Below are 25,320 nucleotides of genomic sequence, written 5' to 3'. Positions count from 1 at the left end.
AACAATTAAAAATGAAACAGGCTCAAAAGGAAGCAGAGTTACACTTGTGAAAAGCTAAGTTGGAGGCAGAACTGGGAACATTAGCCTTTCAACGAGAGGCAGCTGCAGCTGTAGCACAAGCTGAGGCTCTAGATGCAGCTGAAGAAGTGGAGAAAGCGAACAACATTGGACAATATCAGGAAGCCAGTGTTGGAAAGGGACGTTGCAGAGCGCACAAGTGAATACATGGAAGAACAGAGTAAACTCCACTCATCACATGCTGGCTCACCTTTTCCTTCTACCTCCCAACTTCTACATGCTCCTGGCGAAAGCCTCGTCACATGGGGAAGTCCTGTGGAAGATTATCCACACCCACGACATAGCAGGAACAGTAGACCACCCGTTGCTCATGATTCATCTGTAAATACCTTTGCATCACTCCCCAGGAGGATAGCTACCCTTCCGAGGGAGAGTGAGCACCAGAGGGATTCCAGGTCAGCTCACCCATCCATAAGCCTTACAGCCCAGTCCTGTGTTCCCCAGCACACTGCAGCTTCCACTGGCCCTGAACCTGTAACAAAAGACTTTGCATGTTACCTAGCTCGTCGTGACTTGGTGAGCACAAGTCTCTTCCATTTTGATGATAGGCCTGAAAGCTACAGGGCATGGCAGTCATCATTCAACAGTGCAATAAGAGGTCTCTGTCTCACAGCTTGTGAGAAATTGGATCTGCTGTCAAAGTGGCTTGGCAAAGAATCCTCTGAGCATGTCAAAAGGATGCGCTCTGTGCACATCAGGGGCCCTGAGGCAGCATTAAGGAAGGCATGGGGACAGCTTCAGGACTGCTATGCTTCACCAGAAATTATAGAGAATGCTCTATTTAAAATTGGACAATTGCCCTGGAATTTCTGCCAAAGATTACACCAAGTTAAGGGAGCTGAGAGACCTTCTTATGGAGCTTCGGTATGCCAAGGAGGAAGGCTACTTGCTGGGTTTGATATACCTGGATAGGGCCTATGGCATCAGTCCCATTGTTGAGAAACTCCCTTATGGCTTGCAAGAGAAGTGGACCTGGTTCACGGTATAAAGAAGAGAATGGGGGCTGTTTCCCTCCATTTGGCTTCTTTGCTAAGTTCATCTGCGATGAGGCACGTGTAAGAAATGACCCCAATTTCTTTCTTCCAAGTAGCAGCGGTGGTACCTTTTGGAAACCAGACACGCCCCCCTTGAAGAACTCAGGCACAAGGAACCCAATATCTGTCCATAAGGCTTAAGAGCAAAGACTCTTGATGAATGGAAGGCTTTCCTCAAGGAAAACGGGATATGTTTCAAGTGCTGTGCCTCATAACCCACTTGGCTAAGGACTGCAAAGCCATGGTGAAGTGTAGTGAGTGCCACAGCAGTTGTCACACCACAGCTATGCACCCGGGCCCAGCACCACAAATTCATAAGTCTTCTTTATTCTCATCAGATAATGGCAGGGAGGAAGGAGAACACTCTTTTAACACACCAGCAGTCAAAGATTTGTCTAGTCAGAGTGTATCCTCAGGGTCAGCGCGACAAGGCCATCAATACATGTCATACTTGACGACCAAAGTAATCGTTCATTGGCTAAGTCAAACTTCTTTGAGCTGTTCAACATTCAGAGCCACCCATCCTCATACTCCTTAAGAACCTGTGCTGGTACTGTCGACATGTCTTGGAGAAGAGCAGACGGTTTTCAAATTGATTCACTTGATGGAAAGGTCAGTCTTGCTCTCTCGGCACTTATTGAGTGTAATGAAATACTCAATAATCGCTCTGAAATACCAACACCAGATGCGGCTCTCCACCATCCACATTATGGACAAGGAAGTTTATAGAGACGAGACACACCGTTGGGTTGCTCCTCTCCCGTTTAGAGTGCCAAGGCAACGCTTACCCAACAATCGTCAGCAAGCACTCAATCGACTCGCCTCGCTGCAATGCACACTGGGTAGGAAACCCCAAATGAGAGAGCAGTTCATCACTTTCATGGGAAGGATTTTTTAGAACGGCCATGCTGAGCAAGCCCCACCACTGAGAGACGATGAAGAATGCTGGTACCTGCCAACTTTCGGTGTCTATCATCCACAAAAGCCAGGCCAAATCAGAGTGGTGTTTGACTCTAGTGCCCAGTATTCTGGTGGCTCTCTGAATGATGTGCTCCTCACCAGCCCAGACCTTAACAATTCTCTTCTGGGAGTTTTGATCCGCTTCAGAAGAGAACAGGTTGTTATCCTTGCGGACATCCAACAAATGTTTCATTGTTTTCTTGTCCGCGAAGATCATAGGAATTAACTAAGATTCTTGTGGTACAGAGACAATGACATGGAAAAGGATGTCATCGACTACAGGATGAGGGTCCATGTTTTTGGCAACAGCCCTTCTCCAGCTGTTGCCATCTACAGGCTAAGAAGGGCTGTCCGGGAGGGTGAACAAGAATATGGAGCGGACACTGTGCAATTTGTAGAGCGCCATTTCTACGTGGATGATGGGCTTCTGTCTCTAGCTACTGAAGCTGAGGCCATCAACCTCCTGCAGAGGACTCAGGCATTCCTCAGTGACTCAAACCGGAGGCTACACAAGTTTGTTTCAAACTGTCAAGCTGTAATGGATGCATTCCCACCTGAAGACTGCGTGGCAGGTATTGAGAACCTGGACTTTGGTGGATATATATATAACGTCACAATGTCGGATGTTCATGTTAAAAGTGGCCGACGTGTCAACTATCTGCTGCTATCTCCCCCTAAACATCCCCTGTCCCCCCAAAAAATGGGTCTATAATAGGGGGGCAGGAGTGGAAGAGGTTAATATTTTGACTTTTTAACTGATAGACCTCAGAAAGTGAGAGTCAGTGGCATCTTATCTAATGTCATTTTATCTTCCACTGGCTCCCCTCAGGGGTGTGTCCTCTCACCACTTTTATTTGTTCTATACTCTAATTTATTCATGGCCAGGCTGTTGAAGTTGTCCAACAGCACATGTATCTGGAGACAATAATTGACAACAAATCAACATTTGACTTCAACATTGATGCTGTCTGTGGAAAGGCTCATCAACATATGTACTTTTATTGAAAGCTCAGAATTTTTAATGTTGACACCTGAAAGGAAGGATGTGTGATGATATCGTTCAAAGGAAGAGCTGGCGAAGTTCTTGTTTTGTACACGTTTATTAGACGATGGCCATCGGGTCCATTCCATATACAAAGATGGTCTGGGCAATGTACCACTGTCGATGCACAGCTTATATAGGGTTACACATCTGTATCTTATCATATGAATAACATGTTTTCCAGGGGCACTACCTCAGTTTGGAGCCGTCCATCAAGTGATTGACAGCTATCTCACAACATATTATGTGTCACAACATGCCCACATCTGGAACAGTTCCAAACTTGACCATGGATCCATTGTTTGTATCTAAAAGGCCCCCCAGAAGGGCTATGCCATATTACCCAAGGTGTCATGCAGACTAGGGAATGTTTCTGTCACACGTCCAACATCCAAAATCAGTAAAATACATAGGGTCATATAAAATCATACTAACAACACCTCTTCCATGAAAATATTTTATCCTTGTTTTATTGAGTCTATTTTAACCTTTTCTTTTATCTACTGGTTTAGGTCACTTAACTTGAAAAACAGGAGTAAGTTGGAAGGCATTAGAAGAATGTGCAGTAAAATCGCTGGCAAAATCTTTAAAGAGTTTTTCAAAGGGAATTAGTCACTCAGATTAAACTCCCAAAGTTGACACTGTTAAACACTGATCTTGGTGCATGTGGGTGTGAACACTGAAACTCATGTTCTCTCAGATTCAATCATGTAGACTAGATTTAAAGTCCTTTGATACTGTTTAATGTTGGCTGGTTGCAACAGTACAGAAGATATAAGATGACAGACTCTTTTTGACCTTGTCTACTTATTACCTTTAGTTCAATATCATTCACTATCCTCTGTGTCAAAGTTCATCCCCGGCATTAAAAATAAAATCTTCACTCAAGGTGTGTCTTACTACCTTTTTCCAGAACTTTAAACTAAATCTCAAATTCTTCATCAGAGGATGGAGACACACGATGATACGAACTTAATAAAAGATGGATGTATATGGTTGTTTATGAACAGAGACAAGATTTACAGTCCATACAGTCCAGTAATGGTTAATGCTTATACAACATAACTGCAACGTCCATGGTCCAGCTCCTGGCAGTTTTGGATTGTATCTAACTTCACAGAGTTATTGTGATTAAAAGAGAGATGCAGCTGTCTCGTTAGCATAACACTGAAACAATATCAAAGTAAGAAATGATGCAGCAGAGGACAGGATTGGACCAAGAACTGACCAGATATACTCATGAATAAGGGGTTCTCATGAAGTTACTCACTACTCAAGTAGTCTTCACTAATTAGATACTCTTTTCATCTGCACCGCAAGTACTCATTTTGATGGGTACTTTAACTTTTAAATAATTATCTTCTTGTTACATATAAAGTAACAACACTGCTGTTTTGGTTTTCTTCAAATAACTCAATAAGGAAGTTATCATTTTATAAATAGACGTATTTGTTACTGAACCAGACAGGATTACCATTAGCTAACTGCAGTTATGGTTAAAATAATTATCAAGCTAAAACATTCAAAATGTTAGACATTTCACTGTGTAAATGTGTGAGAAGATGATAGACGTATTTGGCTTATTCACACACACTACATGTGTCCTTTTGCTATTTTGTTAGTTTCTCTTTGTTCTAGTAGATGATACGAGTAATGAGTCCAAACAGCAAAGGCATCACATTCAGTTTGACAGACTAGGCTGAGTTACAGAAGCTGCTTCGACAACATTTTGGTGCATGAAGGAATTTAGCATCCAGGAGGAGCTCCAAGCGAGGAACAACTTGACAGAGGTTTGCAGAGACACATCCAAAGACAGGAAATGTTCCGCCCTTGTTATCAATATCTCCCACTGCGGATGACAAAATCATTGTTAGACCACAGTTTTTTTTTTTCAAATTTAATCAGCAGGAAATGGTCATTTTGAAGGCAGCAATGTGTTTTGAGGCACAAAAGGATCATGAGGGCTCACCAGTCCCACTAATGCAGTGGTCCTGCTCTCCCACACACTGTAATGTCTTGTTACACACAGCAGAGAATCGATCATCACAGGTGAAACACTGCAGGTTGTTTTTCTTCTGAACAGCAGGGTCTGAAACAGAACAGGAGACATGGCAGAAACTGTACAAGACAGACGACAAAAGATTAGACTGATACTACATGTGAATGTGATTTTGTGTCTTTAAAAAGGGAAACTTTTCTCTTTACTTACGAGGAATGATTTCACTGTTGCAGCCATCTGTGTTGCACATATGAACAGATGCAGCCCCACCTCCAAAACCATCATTGAATGAAAATGTGTGGTTTCCTTCACTGAAAATGGAGGATGACAAACAAAACCTGATGGTGTCCTGAGTGACAGTCCCATTTCCATATCCTGTAAAGTGAAACACAGACCAAACACTGTAATTCAGAAATCCCGTTTAAAACTGAATAAGTGAATGATATTAAGGTAAAATCTGATTATTTTTATACTTTTCACAGATACCTTGAAAGGCAAAAGTTGCACACAACTCAGTAGAGTTACATGGAAGTAATTCCTGTTGCTTTGTGTGACCAGTCCAACAATCAACCGCTTCAGCTGCAATTTATGAAATAAATAAGTATGAGTTGAACAATCAACATGAATCCTGTTTGTCATATAAACACAGATACAGTATGCAAAGTTAATCTGATGAGAGACAACCCCAAATTACAACACACAATGACAGAATGATATTTAAGACAAAATAAATCCAATAAATTCTTCTTAACAAATATATTAAATATCAGAAATCAGTCATCAAATTTAATGGCTGCAGCCTTTAGATGTACAGTTTTCTGTCATGGTGACGTCTGCATTATCTCTCTTTCTAAAAATGTTTAAAGAATGAAATGGCACTATGTAAAATGATGTTAACTGGGACATTTCTGTGACCAATAAAGAAAAACTGATGTTTGGGGAAGGATTGTGGTTTTGTTTCAGTATTGAAAAAGTAAACATGTCCTGTTCTTCAAGTCTGTGTTGATGTTTTTATTATTTAACCAAGACCATCATCTTTCCCTTATCTTAAGAAAGTGCTTTGAGTCCCTCAACATAACTATAACTATGTTACTATAAAGATATAAATCATGCTTTGGTTGACATGAGTGAATATTGTAGGAAAAACATATCAAATATGTTGACAGTGAACTTTTTGTAACTTGATAGCTCCATTAAAGATGTTTCTTCATTATGCTGATAAAAAAACAAAATCTATGCAGCATGAAGTTTCTTTCTAAACATATTTGCTGTTGCAAATTAGTCTTTTTAGTGTTTTTATATCATTTTGTATATTTCTGTGGTTACTAGATGGTATAAAACAAAACATAAATGATGATGATGATGATAACAAAAGTCAGCACCTGGCAGACAAACTAAAAAAATAGCAGAATTATGAACTACTTGACATGACAGGTACCTGCAGAAATGCTGTTTTAAGAGTGAGTGAGGTTACCTGTGCTGGAGAGTGTCCAGATGAGAGTGAGAGACAGGATCAGCTTCATCATGATGAGTAAATCTGCAGATTACAGGAAATATTTTATATAGTGAGCCTGTGTTTAAAAAGAGGAAGTTACTGATCACAGTTGAATACCAGGGGTATTTTTTTTACCTTAAAACCAGCAAAATTAATAAACTTTCTTGCTGTAAACATCTGCAATACACAGTTCAACAAGCCATCGACTCTTTGTCTTTTTCACCTGCAGTAATGTCTGGATGAATACATATATAAATATAATTTATAATATAATTGTTAATCATAGAACAATAATTTCTTTAAAAAGAATAGTATTTTGAACAATTGGAAAATAAAAAATGATAATGTAAATGATACCAAACAAAAAAACAAAATTAAACAGCAGGTTAGATTTTATACTCCAGAGCTATTCAATGGTAAAATATGTCCAAACTGTTTCAAACATTTTTAAGCTACTGTAAGTTAGCACAGTAAGTTGAGAAATTATGAGAAAAAATTATGACAAAGTTCCATAAAAAAATTTAAATAAATATTGGATCATAAAATGTTGTCAACATTAAGAAGTGAAAGTCTGATAATGATAACAGCTACACCTCAGTACAGGAATGAAACAACATGATTCACATCAGAAGTTAAGTTGAATAGAATCAAATGCAGCTATTATATTATTAAAGAACTATCATAAATTATTATAATGAATTATAATCAAGGCCTTCAAGGCATCAAAATGAACATCAGCCTTGAGCATATCAATAAAATTTCAGAATAATTTTAATAAAACTCACCCAGTTAAAATTCAACACTTCTAGTTCATCAACAAAAAAAGGAAAACTTATAAAAATGTGTTGAATTTATTGTGAAAACTGTCCCAGAAGAAATGTCTGTTCTTCTTCGCTTCTTCGCTTCTAACACTGTTCCATTTATACCTCCACAAATGATGTCTCAACCTCTTCACTGTTTTTTTCACAGCCTAAGGGCACAGTTTCACTTCTCTACATGATACTGACAACATAATATCAGTGTTTCTGGTCACAAACATCTTATTGAGTAAAACGTGTTATGAAATAAAGAAAGAAAATGTTGTACCAAGAAGAGGCATAATAAGTGATGTTCATATGAGCAGTTGTTGCACAATGTTTAAAGTGGCAGTAGGAAATCATGTGAAATCAACCATCTTCATCAAGCTGCACAACCTGGATTTTACTGTGTGGACTGTGGGATGACGATGTTACTGTAAAATTGTAAAAGTGAGATTCTTGACCTTAACCTTGTTTCTATAGAAACTGATGTCTGTTAACCTACCAGTGTGATCTTACACACTGCTACTAAGATCAGACACTGCATGAGTATGAAGTGAGCAGTCAATAACTACTTGTAATTATTAACTATACACATTTATGCATACTACGTTGCTATGGAAACAACTTGGGGTCAAGTTTACTGGCTGTCAACTGCTGACAGCACTGGCAACAAGATGTGCTTTGTTTGTATATGTTTGTCTGAACATTCCCAGTGATTTAAGATGTCTGAGTAACCCGATCATCAGACATGAAATGTATGGTTTATTTTCACTTCATTATTCAAATGTTTACATACACACTGTTTGTTTATTTGCACAATATTGAAATAGACAGGTTACAACAAAAGGGAATATTCATACTATCACAAGAGATGTGCAGGCAGAGCCAATACAGCTCCCTTAGAAGAGAATCAAATCTCATCAGGAGCAAAATATGTAAATAAAATCAACATTCATGCACTTATCTGTGCAAACCAGAATCTACAATATTGTTAAAAATAGAAAGGTACTAAAAGTTAACAATGAGGTAAAACATGTGGGGATAAGTTTACACAATTACTGGTGTTGAAAGCTCCACTATTAGTGGCCGAGACAAACTCCACTCAAGCCTACTTCAGACTAAATTATTTAATTTTAATTTGTGATAAATAAAACATAGTTTAATGTCTTGCACCATTTGTGCAGAACTTGCACAATTTGTACAATTTGTACTGAACTAGAACTGTCAAGAATGACCAATACAAAACAAAAAAAAACTGTTTACTGTTAGGAAACCTGAGGCCAAAGGAGAAGCTGCAGTTTTCTGCATGCAGAAAACATCCTTAAATTTTAACCTCAAATGTATGAAAGAAGAAGTTCCAATGTTCCACAGGGTGTGGTGTAAGTGACAGTTAAAGAAAAAGTCACTATTTTGTATAAAGTCATAACATCAGCATGTAACTGATAGATGTCCTAAAGATAAAACCCATATGGGAAAAAGAAAGAGGAAGATGTATGGTTAGAATACAAGAATAGCCAAGAGTGACAAGGGAGTTTTTTCCGAGGGTTGAGGTTGAGTGAGGCTTTTTTGAGGTCACTTTTTTGAATTTCTTTGAGTAGTCACTTGAGGTCTTTTTTGTTAGTTCATTTTTGCTTTTTTAATTTTTACTCAAGTTATTGTAGTTATCTTTTTTTGCATCTTATAAGACTTATTTTGTAAAAAACAAATAAAACTAGTTTGTATTTTTATACACTCCAACCAAAGTCCCTGACTTGTGCTCATTTCTGAGGTCTTCTGGTATCTCCTTAAGGTAAGAAAGAGCGCCGTCTTTGGGATAGGCTGACATTAGTTTTAAATTCATTTAGATTACAAATTATGATGAATTTGGCTAAGGATAAACTTCAGAGTATATTAAATAACAGAATGATAAAGGTTCAGATTTAATGGCTGAGGTCAGCTCATTGCACATGTGATGGAGGTATAATCTCAGTATAGAATCAGGTTGAAAGGTTTATTTTAGGTGTTTAATTGGCTAAATAGTTAGGGCCAGGGCTCCGAAGCTGCCCTATAAAACCGGGCCAGCATCCTCAACAATCAGAGCGGGCCTCCTCCAGTGATGACCTGTTACACTGCAGCATGCCACTTCAGATAACGTTCATCTGGATGTCTTTCCAGGGCCTCCTCTACCAAATCAATAGCCTCATCCATAGATACATAGATTCTGTACAGCATTAGTAATGGTGTTATACATCTGTAGCTGCTTACAGGCTTTCTCAACACCCTTTTTGCCAACTCACATCCTTCATCTTCAATTCTTCTTCCTTTCCTTGCACATGCCTGAAGGTATAGAGCAACAAGGTACAAGTTCTCTGGATCATGTTCTTTGGCGATTTTCATTTTCTCCAAAATGTCTTCTTCCAGTGGTTTGTTGTAGTGCTTATAAGCATTTGCTAACGCTATGACGCGGCTGGTGTGCCACTCCACAACATCTGTCTGCATCCTGATGGCTCTCTGGAAGTAATCTGCAGCCAGCAGTTTTTTGTCTCTGTTGAACTTCATCGGGGTCCATGGCTTTTTCAGTTGGGATGCAGTCTTTTAGACTTGCTTTTAGACTTGCTTGCTTCAGGAAGTCTTACCCTTAATTAGCACTTCTTTACTAGATCTGATCAGTCAGTCTTTAGTAACAGGCTATGCACCACAGTCCTTCAAAGTAGCTGTAATTAAACCTCTTCTTAAGAAGCCTACTCTTGATTCAGGGGTCTTAGCCAACTATACAACTTCTATTTCTCTCGAAGATCCGTGAGAAAGCAGTTGCTAATCAGTTACGTGACGTTCTACATAACAATAGTTTATTTGAGGATTTTCAGTCAGGATTTAGAGGGCATCATAGCACAGAGACAGCACTGGTGAAAGTCACAAATGACCTCCTGACTGCCCCGGACAAAGGACTTGTCTCTGTTCTTGTCTTGTTAGATCTTAGTGCCGCATCTGACACAATTGATCATCACATCCTATTACAGAGACTGGAACATTTAATTGGCATTAAAGGAACTGCATTAAGCTGGTTTAAGTCCTATTTATCAGATCGATTTCAGTTTGTACACATTAATGATGAATCCTCCATGAAGGCAAAAATTAGATACGGAGTTCCACAAGGTTCTGTACTTGGACCACTACTATTCACCTTGTATATGCTTCCTTTAGGTAATAATATTCAGAAACACTCCATACATTTTTTTTGATACCCAAATATATTTATCAATGAAGCCTGATGAAACCAATCAGTTAAACAAACTCCAAGCATGCCTTAAGGACATAAAGACCTGGATGACCTGCTACTAAACTCAGACAAACCTGAAGTTATTGTGCTTGGCCCTAAACACCTTAGAAACACATTATCTAATGATGTGGCTACTCTAGATGGCATTACCCTGGCCTCCAGCTCCACTGTAAGGAATCTGGGAGTTATTTTTGATCAAGATATGTCCTTTAACTCCCACAGAAAACAAATTTCAAGGACTGCTTTTTTCACTCACATAATATTGCAAAGATCGGCACATCCTTTCTCAAAAAGATGCAAAAAAAAATAGTCCACAGATTTGTTACTTCTAGGCTGGATTATTGCAATTCATTATTATCAAGCAGATGGCCACCCACCTAGAGCCCAGTTCTGCTTGAGGTTTCTTCCCATTAAAGAGGAGTTTTTCCTTAGTGCTTGCTCATGGGGGAATTGTTGTAAATTAAAGAGTATGTTCTAGACCTGCTCTATGTTAAAAGTGCCCTGGGATGACTTTTGTTGTGATTTGGTGCTATATAAATAAAACTGAATTGAATTGAATAGATCTACAGATGGAGCTTGTCCTGGGATGGAGTTGGGTATTTGTTCAGCAGGGCGTCGACCTTTGACAGGTAAGTCTGACTCTTTTCTTCCTCTCCCAGGTGGTGGTTCAGCCAAGCCAGGTTCCTGTAGTTCACCACCAACCAGGGGCCTTCATCTGAGATGGTTTGTCTTATATGGTGGAAGGCCTCTGCGGCCCTGCTGAAGAAACACCGGGCGTCTTAAGTGGAGCTCAGCTGGTAGTGAATGTACCACTGCAGGTTGTAAATGTGACCCAACCAGCTGGTCCCTTCCTTGGTGCCGATGTCCTCCAACGTGTCCCTGAGATGGAACAGTTTGTACCTGTTGGAGTCCAGGTCCCAGGTGAAGTGGCACTGCAGGGCCCCCAGTTTAGCTTCCAGTGTCGTCTGACTCTGAGCAGCACTGACTGAGAAGAAAAATCACTAATATCACAACACATATCCAGTATGGTAATATGCTGAGCTGGTAAGGAGAGTGGGAGAGAAGAAAGAAAGAAAAGGGGAGAAATAAGAGCAAAGGAAGGAAGGAGGGAATGGAGCAAAAGAGGAGAAGAGAGGGAATGGAGAGCTGATAAATAATAAAACAAATCACATTGAATTCATAATGTTTTTGTTGTTTGTTGATGTTGTTACTGATTATAAATATGAAATGCAGAAGTACCCACTCACCTCATGCAGCTGTTATCTGGACTAAGTATTTTCCTAATTATGTTTTTGCTCTTTATGTTTAACTTCTGTGACGCTGTAAATGATGCCACATGATGAGATGTGTGTCATTTTCCCAGTAATAGAAACCTACAGCCACATGTGCATCATACTGAAATGGGTGGGTTGGGGCATTCTTCGGCTAAATAAGCGCTTTTACCTTTGATACTTTAAGTTTACATAAGCCTTACTTACTTACTTTTGATTAAGTATTTTTACATTGTTGTGTTGGTACTTATTAACTACTAATTAATTGAGTCAGTATGTTTAGCTGAAGATATCTATAGTGATACTGAAGTAAAGTACTTAAAGACATTTGAGTTACTGTTCTTTACTTGAGTATTTATCTTTTATGGTAGGCTACTTTATATGTATGTAAAACATAATAAAAATAATATTAAAGATTAAACCAGTGGTTACCAAGCTTTTTGGCTTGTGACCTCTTTAAAGTTGATGTAGACACTGCTTTAAAGTTCTGGTTGCGTTTTTAATTCTGGCTTTAATTCTTTAAGCTTTATTTCTTTAAGGTATTCTATAATTGTGAAATGATGGCTTTGCAACTGGTTTATGAGGAAAGAAATCCATTCTGCATATTTGTTACAGTAAGTCTTAAAAATACACAGAATCCATTTAGATTTCTTAATTTTGAGCTCAGATACTAGTTTTGGCCACACTAGCTGTATTTTTCTAGATATTCTAATGCCAGTCAGTTAGTTCACTATATAAATCCAGAGTAAAATATCCCAAAAACTGCCATGAAACTTTGTACAAACATTCATGGTCCCCAGAAGATGAATCCTAATGACTCTGATGATCTCCTGACTTTTCCTCTAGCACCACCAATTGGATGGATTGGCACAAAATTCATTTTCTCCGACTTTTAGCCCATTTGGGTTGCTTTGGTGTTTTGTCAAATGTTGGCAATGGGTTTTACTGTCACGATGACTGCTTTAATCCTTAGTCTGCCCCTCTGTACCTATCCTCAGCCACTTTTCACTTCTCTCTGGCCCAATCATTTATGAGGAACTTTCCAGACCTGCAATCCTCCATCTGCCCATCATATGACCTTAGGTTTTCCATCTGTCCAAGTTTGTATCCTGAATCCTGAATCCTGTTACTGCCTGTTACCTGAAACCTGATCCTGTTTTTCTGTTCCTGTAAATTCTCCTTAATCCTACCTGCTTGCCTTGTGCCCATGTGTCTGTGTTTGGCTCCTCAATCCTGCTGACTCATGACATTTTTACATTGTTTTGTGGTTTTTTTTTTTCTTCTTTTTTGGTGTGACAAAGTCACATTACATGATCTCAGATTGGTTTAGATGAAGATTGAGGAAGTGAGAACAGCATGCAGATGGACTGAGAGAACTAACACGTGTCAAAGGTTTGTTTTGAAACTGACGATCAACGCAAAACTCAAAACCCATTCTAGACAGAAATGTTCAGCTGCTGGACAGACAAACATCCATGGGTCTCTCTCTCTCTCTCTCTCTCTCTCTCTCTCTCTCTCTCTTATTGTCTTCACCAGAGCAGCTACTTCATTCCAAAATGCAAAGGTATTGTATTGATTTTTACAGAACCTGCTGCTTACATGCTACATGAGAATTCATGTCTGATAAATTCTCTTTTGATCAAATTGTATTTTATTTTTTCAAAATGGCACACAGCTTCTGTGCAGGCAGGCAGGCTTCCCCCTCGCATTTGGGTCCATCTCAACTGAAGGCCATTTATAGCGACAAATGGGCTTTATAAAGTGTAAACAGGACTAAAAAAGTTTCCTTAGCAAGTGTTATAGTATTTGTGTATTTCACTGTGACTGGTGGGATGAACACACATAAAGACATAACCTTTAGCATTTCTTTTTTTAAATGTCACATTTAAAGTCCTTGAAAGGTTTATTTCAAATCTTAAATATCAATTTAACTCCTCAAAACTTCTCACCAAGCTGCAGTGATGAAGACATGCACTTCAGGATGTGTCAGTACACCGTGACATCATTGACATGGTTACAATAATGCACATATCTGACTACACCCATCAGTGATGCTAGGTAGTCAGAGGTAATGGTAGAGGTAATAATAATAATAATAATAATAATAATAATAATAATATTTATTGAACAAAACAACAATGAAAGCAATTGGATTTGAACAAAGTATTTCATCATGGCCTCAGATTTAATCCATGCCAATGAAATGCCAACAATTGTCCAGCAGATGTCGTCATTTTGATTGTATCAAATTCCTCCCAACAGTGAACCATTTTCAACACTATTGCTTCACACTGATTTGGTGCTTCAGAAAGCTTTGTTTCCTCCACCACTACAGACTGGAAACTTCTATTTAGACAGGCAGAAACACTGTTTTTCAACCTGGTATTAAACTACTCTAAGAACAACTCTATAATAATGAATAATTATGACTTATAAGCAGCCAAAGTTCAGACAAACATTATTCATTTAGAATTCACAGTCAAAAACGTATCTTGTACATTTGATAGACAGTGGCCTGGCAATGTACACTGTAAATCTAAACATTGGCTTTAATAAAAGGTATTGAGTGTACTAAACTCAGTTTTTATTAACATGTTGCTAACACTCATTTTGAATAAGTTACCTGTACTTTGTAGTTGAAAAACCTTCCAAACTCAGTATGCTCGAGTTGTATTGATTTAGAAAAAACAAGTCCTGGCAACTTAGGCCTTTTCATGAGTTAATGTACTTAGTTACATGTAACTATGTGCATTTACTCTACTTAAACACCCTACATATTAGAAGTGTTGGCACTTAAAGTATTTTTTCTTGTTAAGTTACTTCCTATTTCTACCTCCTTACACTTAGACAGGAAAATGCTCCTCTATTTTTTTTTTTATTTTTATTTTTTTACTTAATTTCTTTTCTTGCTTTTACATAACATTATTGGTACAACTTTATTGAACGACCAGGGCTGGCAGTGCCACAAAGTGCGGGACCGAGGCGCTTGCGCCCAGGTCCGCAAGCATCACGGTCTCAACTCTGTCTATCCGACTTTGTAACGTTACACACAGGCAGGGAGAGAGCCCTCTCGGCTAAGACAGTTTCCAGCATATTCACAAAAAAATGTAGATTTAGTTGTTCATATGTGACTTTGGCAGCTGACAGGAACACCTACACGAGGTTGATGTAGTTTGTGATTAATTCGTATGGCGCGTAATACATAATCTTTCAAAAAAATAATAATCCAGGTGTGTGTGTTTAGATTGAAACTGAAATTAAATCCATTAGTACCTAGTTAACATCAAGACTGACAAACAGTAATGTTTTAAGGATAATAGGATCACTGTTAGACTCATAAGCTACATATCTGTCAGCCTTAGAACTGTCTTTGTGACTAATGTGTTTGTCATAGTTTTCACTTGTATTTGACCAACAGCATTGTAAAGCCTGGTCATATAGGAGATGGCTAAAATACTGTGAAGCTCAATAGATACGGATATACTGCCTCTCACTGAAACTCCATTAAGAAGACAATGGCCGGAGTTTTTTGATATTCCAAATTTTTCGGTGGATGTTGAATACAGGTTGAGACAAGCTGATCTTGCCTTTATGAAAGATGGAACACGTATGTTGCTGTCACGTGATATGAAGCATGATATTCTGGAAAAACTAGCAGAGGCCATGTACAGTTTTAAAGCGTACCCTGATGATGATGATTACACCAGTGTGTCCCAATCTCTTATCAGCAAGCATCCAAGCCTTACTGAGCCTGGTCCTCAGCCAGGATACTATGGCTGGAAAAACAGCCTTAAATTTAAAATGGGAAATTATCGTACGAAGCTCAGAAGGGCTGGATGTGAGGATGTCATAGTTAATGGGGGCAAAAGAAGCAAAAACAACCCAGAAGGTGAATCATCAAGAAAAAACATCAAACGGCCGAAGAGGGGGGAAGCAAACTATCTCCCCAATTTACCCAACAGACAGAATGAAGAAGGCCTTGAAAGTGCCAGACTCGTTCTCGTGGAAGAAATGAAGAAAAAACAACACAATGGCTTGCTCATGGCAAACTTGATGGACCAGACATTCTCACTACGCCGGCAAGAGATCGTGAAAAAGGAGCCTGCTGTACAGGACATAGTGGAACGGTGGCCAGCCCTGTTTACAGAGGGAGAGGTAAGTTATTTTTGTCATGAATGGTCACTGGGAGTTTTTACTCTTGACTGCATATTTGAAAGCAGGTTTGATAAGATAAACAAAATAAAAATTGAACTTGAGAAAGAATAAATTCACTGCAGATTCACAAAGATATAAGTCTTTGTAAATGTTTATGCGTTAACATGTTCTTTTCAAGTAAAGAACTCTTGCTCTTACAGTGAGAATTTATTGATGTCATTCAGTTTTATATGAAATAGTATGGTGTGTGATTTTACCATACTTAACTGGTATTCTCACTGCCCCCCCACTACCCCATTGCCCTACTTTTTTTTTCTTAGGTCTTTGCAGAGTTTAGCAGAATTGCCACCAAACATCTTGAAAGCAGTTTCTTTGAGTCTCTTGACAAGCACACTCCACGGATCATTGAACTCCTGCAGTCAAAAAAGGGAGCTGCTGGACTGAAGATTCAAGAGTTAATGGCCAACTTGGTAAGAAATTAATTTAATAATTTAAGTTTTAAGTTCTTACTCTCATCTACATACACTTACAGACCAACATTTTCATTCTTTGTCTGACTTTTTTTATTCTAATTGATGTTTTCTGTCTCTGTCTTATAAGTCAGCGGATGTAACTGCAAGACGCTCCGTGGTCCTCAAAGGCCTTCCCATCGTCTTTGGTGATGACCCAAACAAGTTCTATAAGACATGTTTTGTAAGTACTTGCACAAAATGCAGTATATTCACTTGTAATACCGACATCAAAGATATATGTCCCTCACATTTCTGCCTGTATTCATTAATGTAGGCCTTCCTTTACTGTCTTATCTTTCACTTCATTTCAAATTTAGAGGGTGTTATTGTAGCTATTGATTGTTATTCTATTGTTCATTTTTTGTCTCTCCATCGCAGATCTTAGTGTATAGTTTATAATGATCATAGTGTCTAACTATCCAAATACTTCCTGACTACACATTGTTTTGCTGATTGTTTGTTTCTTTGCAGGAGACAACGAAAGATGAGGCCATAGACAATGTCACAGTCGGTGTATTGACCATCCTAAGTGAAGACGATCCTGAGCAGCCCGTGTCCACAGCCATCGTCCTTGAGGGAGGTATTGTGATGGACAAAATTCGGGACTTGCCACAGGCATTTTGCCTCATATTTGGCCTCACATATGCCTTGAACCTCGATTACCCAAAATGTGTTGGAAACACATTCAAATTCATTCAAAGTGTAATGCTTGGTTTGGGAAACAAAGCCCTCCCCCCAAAACTGTTAACAGTTAAAAACATGTTGTTTGACGAATGAGGAGTCAGATGTGAGGTAGCACTCAAGAACTGCTTATGACAGAGACATGAGAAGAGATGCCTTAACTAAACAGTATTTTGAACATTTTAAGAGCTGCCTAGATGCAGTTTATTTGTTGAGTTGATTTGTTCAGTGCTTTTATGCTGGTGGTATATATAGTGCCCTCTTGTGAATTCAGGTGTTAAAATGTTGTGTAAAAAGAAATATATGTTGGATAATGTGGCATACCGTTAATGTTCTTATGACAGAGAAGAGGCGTTTGATGCTTTTATAAACAGCATTTTGAACTGTTTAAGAGTCAAGTGAAAATATAATCATTTCATTGTTCAATTGATACTCAGACCTGTTGAGTGCTTTTACAATAATGCCTTCTTGTGAATTCTGATGTTAAAATGTTGATTAAAAAGAAATGTGATATGTTGGATGATCTAGCCAGCAAATACCTGTAATCCAGCATAAATTGTGCGTGTTAAGATTCACAGTAAGTCTGCATACTGTTAATGTTTTTATGACAGGAAGAGAGGTTTGCTTTTAGCATTTTGAAATGTTCAAGAGTGACATGAAAACATTTTCATTTCATTTCAATTTTTTTTACAATAGTGCCTTGTGAATTCAGGTATTAATGTGTTAAAAGAAATGTGATATGTTGGATATTTGGATACTGTGACCAGCACATAATCCATCAAAAATTGTGAGCACAAAATCTGCATACTGTTAATTCTGTACACGTTTTAAATAAATTGAATGCAGATGACATTCTTTTTCGCAGTATTTTTTTCTTTCAAATTAAGAGATGATAACAAAGTTATTTTAAGTACTGAAGACTCAGAATTGACGAGTTAATTTCAATACAATAAAGTTACAATAAATTACTTATTTTAAGTCCAATGCAGTCATAACCAGCAAGTTAATTCAAGAGCTGTGAACTCAAAATAATCATGTTTAGTTTAGTTTAGTAAACTTATTATAAACAAGTTCTCACAAGTACTGCACACTTATATTTAGTAAGTTACATATACTTAATCAAGTTTACTTAACTCAGTTAGTTTAAGGCAATGAGTTTGCATATTTTTTTTGAGTAACGCCAACTAATTACATTTTACAGTGTAAGCACACAACCAATCATCAGCTTTTGAGCCAAATATTGTATGTGTCATTACCTTTTTCCAATGAAGTCCACAGTTTAAAAAAAGAAGAAGAAGAAAATATGTTGTCAGGGCTTTTTTAGTTTTTCCTCAGTATTTTGTGCCTTGTTTCAAGAAATGGGGGAAAAAATAAGTTTGCGAAAGAGTTTGAGATTCAAGGAATTTGTGCAAAAAAGTATTCCATATAAGTCCAAAACATGGCAAATTACACTCAGAATACTTTGAAACTGTGCAAATATACTGTCAACATACACCAAAAGTAAATACCTATAGGTCCATCTGCGCAGCAGTAATGTGCTAGATTTTAGGTTAGTAGTCAGTGCAGTCATCTATGATCTGGGAGACTCCAGTGTGGTGACCTCCTTCACAAGCTTGTTTTTTTCATGAAAACTTATTGTAATACTTTAGTTTTCTAAAATTAAAAGCATAATAAAAACAAAACAGGATTTTTTAAAAGCCCATTTCCACTTTTATTCAAATACAAATAATTTTGCTGCCAGAACAAATATAGATACAAATACAGATACTGGGTTCTCTGCACATCCCTACTGGCAACAAGATGTGCTTTGCTTGTGTGTTGAGTAACTCGATCATCAGACTTAAATGCCGTTTCATTTTGACATACAGTGTTTGGGTTTTGTTTGTTTATTTGCACTATATTGAAATAGAAGATACAATATAAAACATCAGATAAAAAAAATTATAACAGGTTACAACAAAAGGGAATATTCATACTATAACAAGAGATGTGCAGGCTGAGCCAATAAAGCTGCCTTAGAAGAGAATCAAATCTCATCAGGAGCAAAATATATAAAGATAAACAATAAACAACATTCATGTTGTGGTGGTGATGACTAGAGTTTCTTTCTGACAATCTCTGCAAACAAGGTCTGCAACCAGTTGAGGAAAGAACAGAGGGACCAGGGTGTGCAGTTTCTCTCCTCTCTCTCTTAAACCCCAGAAAAAGGGCGTCGTCACACCCTGATTGGCCAAGAGGGGAATGCATCCAGCTGCTCTCAATTACTATTTGGGAGCCAGTCCACACACCCTGCACAACAGGTGATCTGAATAACCCTCCAATTAACCCAGAGAGATTTTGACATACAACTATATCAAATTCGGAACAGCCCCACAAATGGGTGACTGCTACAATGTGTTCATCTGTTCAACCCAATTTGGACGTTTTGTGTTAAAAATAAATATTTTTCCAAGGAAGCCAATCATGGTAACCATCATTGACTTTTCATGTTTTAAATCACCTGTGAGCTCAAGATCTCCAATGTCAATATCTGTAAATTTAGCTAGAAACAAATTAAAGGGATAGACCTTGTGCAAAAGTTTAATGTGGGGTTCCTTTATTTTGTTGGAGAATATCTGTGAGGTAAATTAAGTTGCCAGTCAGTGACAGTGTTCTTACAGCTGGTGTCAGCAACTGGTAACAAGGTACAATTGGTGTTACGGTGCCCTCTACTTGTAGAAAGAGTTTACTGTATGATGGCATGAAGTCCAGACAAAAAAAGATTTCTCATTAAAGATGCTGGTGATGAGTTATTCTTTTGATAAATTTAATTATTCTGAAGTTTAGTAAATCTATGACTATTGTGGCTATACACTTAATAATCAGTGGTCAAATAAAGAGTGAAAAGAACAACAAAGAAAAACAAAACAATCAAAAAAACAACTTTGAAAGTAATCTGAATGTGATTTTTGTGTTTCTTTATGTCAGGTTCACCACTTTAGCCACAATTTCTTGACCCACTGGCATCACAGCAAAATTCATAACCCCATATTAGGCTGATATTTTTAAAGATGACATTTTTTGCTGTTAACTGTGCTGCAATCTACAGATTACAAATTCTGCAAATGATTGCAATATAGCTACATACACTGTACTGTGCTATTTCAATTGTTTGGGTTACTTTAAGGACCAAACGATTATTTATTCATATTTTAGCCTGTTAAAAACAAATTGTGCGTACCTGTCATTATTGGAGAGCACTTTCCGAAACAGAAACAAAATTTTAGCACAATCAACCATTTCACTTTGGGTAGGAGAATGATGATAACATATACCAAACACACCATATTCATTTTTGAAGTTCTTTTTTTTTTGTGATATTTCATATTGCACACAATGTGTACATGTCTAATAATTAGAATCAGTTTATTGTCATATGCAGAGTTAGACAGGCAAAATTGGTCTTAATCAAACTCAGAAAAAAAAATGGGGCCACCTTGGATTCTTAAAAGTGCATTAATTAATGTCATATTAATACTGTTTAAACTTGCATTTAGATACAACCTTGAACCAGTGACCAGCCAGGTGGCACACCAAGTCTTCGAGACAGCCACCAAGACTATGACAGACACAGAAAAGTCTGTCTGGGATGGCGGAAAACATTACCACGTGAAGCAGACAAAGTGAGGGGAAGACTGGATATATGTTCTTTTACAAAGATAAAAAAGGGCAGCCCATGTTTATTGATGCACCTTCAGCTTTTTGTGAGTGCCACCCTGAGCAGCAGACGGTTGGCAGGTTTATCAGGTTTTTCCAGGAAAGGAGCCAACCTAAGGCCCAGGTTGTATACTGTGGACACAGATGGGGAGGAAAAAGACGTCATTATTCTAGCGACCAGGAACACTGAGGTCAATGAAAAAGTGTTATTTAATTACGGAGTGGACAAGAAGTCTTTTGGTGGAGAGGGCTTAAACCTTGCTTGGCTCTCTTAGATGTTCTCATTAACAAATAAAGTGTATGTGCTTCAACTATACCTGTGTTTTATACAAGACCATACACACAGAGAAAGTTAAAGTCAGGTTTTGCATGAAAGATGTAACATGGGGCTGTCCTCTGTGTGCCTAGGTGGTCAGCTGGCTGTGCGCCTCTAATACATATGCAAATTTCCACCACCCCTCACAGGTTGCTGCAGGAGAGCAGGGGAGCAGGAGTCATGTTAGGTATCTAGCACCACACAGTGGTCACTGCCTAGATGACACACAGGAAAAAAATCCAACAAAATAACCGACACAGTGTTGAAGACAAAGCAGCCTCCACAAGGGTTTGGGGAGAGGTCACCTACAATGGTTGATTTCAAAGTTAAAAATTGACACCAGTATGTAATCCATATGGCTCAGCTGACCATCAGGCTGAACACTAGTGGGTTATTTGATGAGATATTATCACCAATGGCTCAAGGTACTGTGTTTTGAAGCAGGCAACACATATGGTGCAAGGAATTTTGAACATGCAAAATGCTTCCATTTGCTGTTGTATTTGGAAGCCTAAATGACAGCCTATCACTGTAGTGCACATCCCATCCTCCCCAGTGGAGCGCTCCAGATTCTTTGTGTGCAGCATATTGTGATTGTATTTGACCATGTACAGGCCGTTTAATGCATCTGTCAGCACAAACAGCTGATGCTGCAGCACATGTGCTGATAAGTAAAGAGCTTTACTTAAGTAAAAGTAGCAATACAGCAATGTAGAAATAAGTTATAAGTTCAAGTTGTAAAATTAAAGTAATTAAAGTAAAATTATCAGCATTAAAATGTACTTTTAGTTCCAAAAGTAAAAGTACTTATTATGCAGTATGGCCCATTTCAGAATCATATATATTATCTGATTATAATTGTTGATGTATTAATGTGCACATCAGTAATATTTCAGTTATGTGGGGCTAATGAGATCAATGAAACCTCATCTTAACCTGTAATAATCATAATTTAATTGTTAATGACATGTTTTATTATTTATCTGAATCTGCAAAGTAACTAGTAACTAAACTTATCAAATAAATAAATAAAAAGTACAATATTTTCTTTTGAACTGTGGTGGAGTAGAAGTATAAAGTAGCAGAGAATGGACGGAATGGAAAAATACTCAAGTACAAGTACAACAAAATTGTGACCAGAAACTTAAGTACAATACTTTATTAAAAGTTCTCAGTTACCTTCCACCACTGGTGACAAAGACCCTTTATTGTCATTCTGACCATTTTTTTTTTTTTTTTTTTTTTTTTTTTTTTTACTGTTCAGTTTAGATCAGCTGTGTTAGTTGAATGATAGATGTGCAGAATTTTAACTGGATGAATTTTATTAAAATATTTTGGAAATTGTCTTGTTAGGATGTTTCTGTGTGTTTCTGCGTGTGTAATACTGTAAGTAGGTTAGGTTTAGGTTTATAGAACAGTGGCAAAGGAAGTGAGTGGTCTTACAGAAAATGAAAACCTGTGGCGGGATGTGGTTTGAAAAAAAAAAAATGTACCAGCCAGCTGCAGCACTAGCTGTTCCATGAGAAAGCACAAAAGTCTGCCCCTTTTTATAAAATTAGTTGGCTATAACAGATAAAATCAGCCCAGAAGTAGACTTAATTTACCTGCACATATACACATGTAGTCTTCAATCAACCATCTTGACTAATACTTTAGGCCGGCAACTGATGGTTATTATCGATCAATCATTTTGTTATTGAAATGTTGAAAAAATAGTTTATCAGAACAAAATCTGAAACAATTTATTAGAGGCCAAAGTGATGTCTTCAATTTGCTTGTTTTGTCTGACTAACAGTCCAAATCCAAAAAATATTAAAGTTAGTGTCATATATGCTGCTGAAGCCTCAGATGAACTTTGGAAGGTATTTTTGCACGATAAAGACTGTGGATTTTGTCCCCCTTCACTTACAGTGGAATCACACTAGAAAAGAATCTATTAATGGTAATTATCAACATGAGGAAAAGTTACAGTAAGTATTAATATAGGCACAAGAATACAGTTTTAAAAATGTAACCATTATGCCCATAACTATTCTTTATTTATATTTTTATACATATTTATTTACTCACTATTTCCTATTTTCCTAATTACAGCTGAAGCTCTTCAGTGCTGGCAGGAATCAGTCTTACACACCTGTGACTCTGCTGATGAGTTGTGTGCAACAAGGTAAAAAAAAATATGTGAATAAATCTGATGTTTCCTCATGTCATTTATTTTCTGTTTTATTAGTCTGTGCTTTTCATCCACATTCATAAAGTGTGCTTTGATTTCATAGACATAACAAAACAAAGACATTCACAGTCATCAATCACCTTGTCCTGTTTGCTTTCTGGACTGTGAACGATCAGCTATTGTCCTTCAGTAACATGGCATTAAAAAGACTAATGTTGAAAGATATCTACTTGATTTGACTCATTTGGACGGCTGAAGTTTCATACAAGCTTCAGATAAACTTTTAAATACATTTTTGAAAGGAAGGAGAACTGTGGATTTTGTCCCCCATCACTTATATTGTAAGTGCATTATGAAGGGATCTTCTAATGGTCGGTATGAACAGGAGGAATGATTATGGAAAGAAAAACTTGTTTCAGTTGTTTGGGTTACTTTAAGAACTAAATGATTATTTGTTCACATTTTAGCCCATTAAAAACAAATTGCGTGTACCTGTAATTATTGGAGAGCACTTTCTGAAACAGACACAAAATTTTAGAACAATCAACCATTTCACTTTGAGCAGGAGAATAATGGTAAAAAATATACCAAACACACCATATTCATTTTTGAAGTTCTTTTTTCGGTGATATTTCATAATGCAGACAATGTGTACGTGTCTAATGATTAGAATTATCATCTGCGGAGTTCGACAGGCAAAATTGGTTTTAATCAAACTCAGACAGAAAAAAATGGGGGCCACCTTGGATTCAGTGTTAATGCTCAAGTAAAAACACAAGGGATGCCAGTTGTCATTTATTGACAGCTTATTTCATTTGTTACTGTTTTTTTCTAACTTCCTTAGTAATGTTTTCAGATAAGTTACATTGCAGTCTTGGTTCAGGTGTTGTAACTCCAGTGTGGTGTAAGATAATGATGAACAGAATAATTTCAGCTCACAAGAACAGACAATCAGAGGCTCCAACCTGAAATCCCAAATCTGCAGTCAAAAATGCTGTGTTCAAGAGCAGTCTGCAGTATTATAGAGCCACTATTTGTAATCAGCTGGCAAACTTTACATGCTCTCAAATGTAAAATGAAGTCTGGACACCAGAACTCTTGATTGGCAGACTGTAACAAGTGTTTTATGCATTTTTAATTGTCTTGTTGTTTTATTGTTGTTTTGAATATATGAAAAAGTGAAATACTATTACTGAGTGAATTGTCCTGCTTAAAGAAAGTAACAAGTCGTCATTCGTAAATGATAAACTAGGCCATTTGTCAGTGCCTTCCGACCAACATGACCATTTTCTCATCAGTCACCTCTATGATTGGAAATAGAAACACACACACAAAAACAACCACCAAACCAAACCCTGATCCCTTAACATGATATACACTGAAAGGAAGCTCTAAGTGACAGACAGTGGTGGAAGAAGTTCTCAGATGTCTTACTTAAGTAAAAGTAGCAATACAATAACAAAGAAATACTGTTATAAATTCAAGTTGTAAAATTAAAGTAAGTAAAATTATAAGCATCAAAATGTACTTATAGTACTAAAAGTAAAAGTACTTTCAGAATCATATATATATTATATTACCTGATTATAATTGTTGGTGCATTAATGTGTACACTACTAATGTTTCAGCTATGTGGGGCTAATTTTAATCACTTTATATACTGCAAATGGGATCAACGAAGCTTCAACTTAACCTGTGATAATCATAATTTAATTGTTAATTACATGTTTTATTATTTATCTGAATCTGCAAGTAACATGTAACTAAGCTTATTAAATAAATGTAGTGGAGTAAAAACTACAATATTTTCTCCTGAACTGCACTGGAGTAGAAGTATAAAGTAGTGGAA

At 37.4% G+C, this 25,320-nt stretch overlaps 2 protein-coding genes across 6 annotated transcripts in view; one reads left to right on the top strand and one right to left on the bottom strand.

Moving 5' to 3' along the window:
* The window catches only part of LOC122988682 (phospholipase A2 inhibitor and Ly6/PLAUR domain-containing protein-like), a 63,866-nt gene that overhangs the window by 24,758 nt on the left and 13,788 nt on the right, over positions 1-25,320 (bottom strand). The window contains exons 1-7 of one of the 5 annotated variants that reach the window (XM_044361189.1): positions 7,394-7,543; positions 6,588-6,650; positions 5,600-5,692; positions 5,324-5,488; positions 5,084-5,203; positions 4,816-4,963; positions 4,091-4,778 (exon numbers count right to left, since the gene is read on the bottom strand). In XM_044361189.1, the coding sequence (XP_044217124.1) occupies positions 4,733-4,778; positions 4,816-4,963; positions 5,084-5,203; positions 5,324-5,488; positions 5,600-5,692; positions 6,588-6,639 (624 nt within the window). In that variant the 5' untranslated portion in view covers positions 6,640-6,650; positions 7,394-7,543 and the 3' untranslated portion in view covers positions 4,091-4,732. Of the gene's footprint in view, positions 1-4,090; positions 4,964-5,083; positions 5,204-5,323; positions 5,489-5,599; positions 5,693-6,587; positions 6,651-7,393; positions 7,610-25,320 lie in introns of those variants that run through there. The other 4 variants (XM_044361187.1, XM_044361191.1, XM_044361190.1 and 1 more) reach the window with 4 other exon arrangements.
* LOC122988677 lies at positions 15,410-16,662 on the top strand. Its single transcript, XM_044361177.1, has 2 exons — positions 15,410-16,093; positions 16,414-16,662. Exons 1-2 carry the CDS (start codon positions 15,530-15,532, stop codon positions 16,573-16,575), a joined length of 726 nt encoding a protein of 241 aa, XP_044217112.1. The 5' UTR covers positions 15,410-15,529; the 3' UTR covers positions 16,576-16,662.

The sequence above is a fragment of the Thunnus albacares genome, chromosome 9 (genome assembly GCF_914725855.1).
Source record: "Thunnus albacares chromosome 9, fThuAlb1.1, whole genome shotgun sequence".
NCBI lineage: Eukaryota > Metazoa > Chordata > Actinopteri > Scombriformes > Scombridae > Thunnus > Thunnus albacares.
This window is presented reverse-complemented; position numbering and strand designations above follow the sequence as displayed.

Bases quoted from the DNA above. Each gene is read 5' to 3' on its own strand.
- LOC122988677 (XM_044361177.1), top strand. From the start codon at position 15,530: ATGAAAGATGGAACACGTATGTTGCTGTCACGTGATATGAAGCATGAT. The intron at 16,094-16,413 runs GTAAGTTATTTT...TTTTTTTCTTAG, and splicing joins CCCTGTTTACAGAGGGAGAG to GTCTTTGCAGAGTTTAGCAG.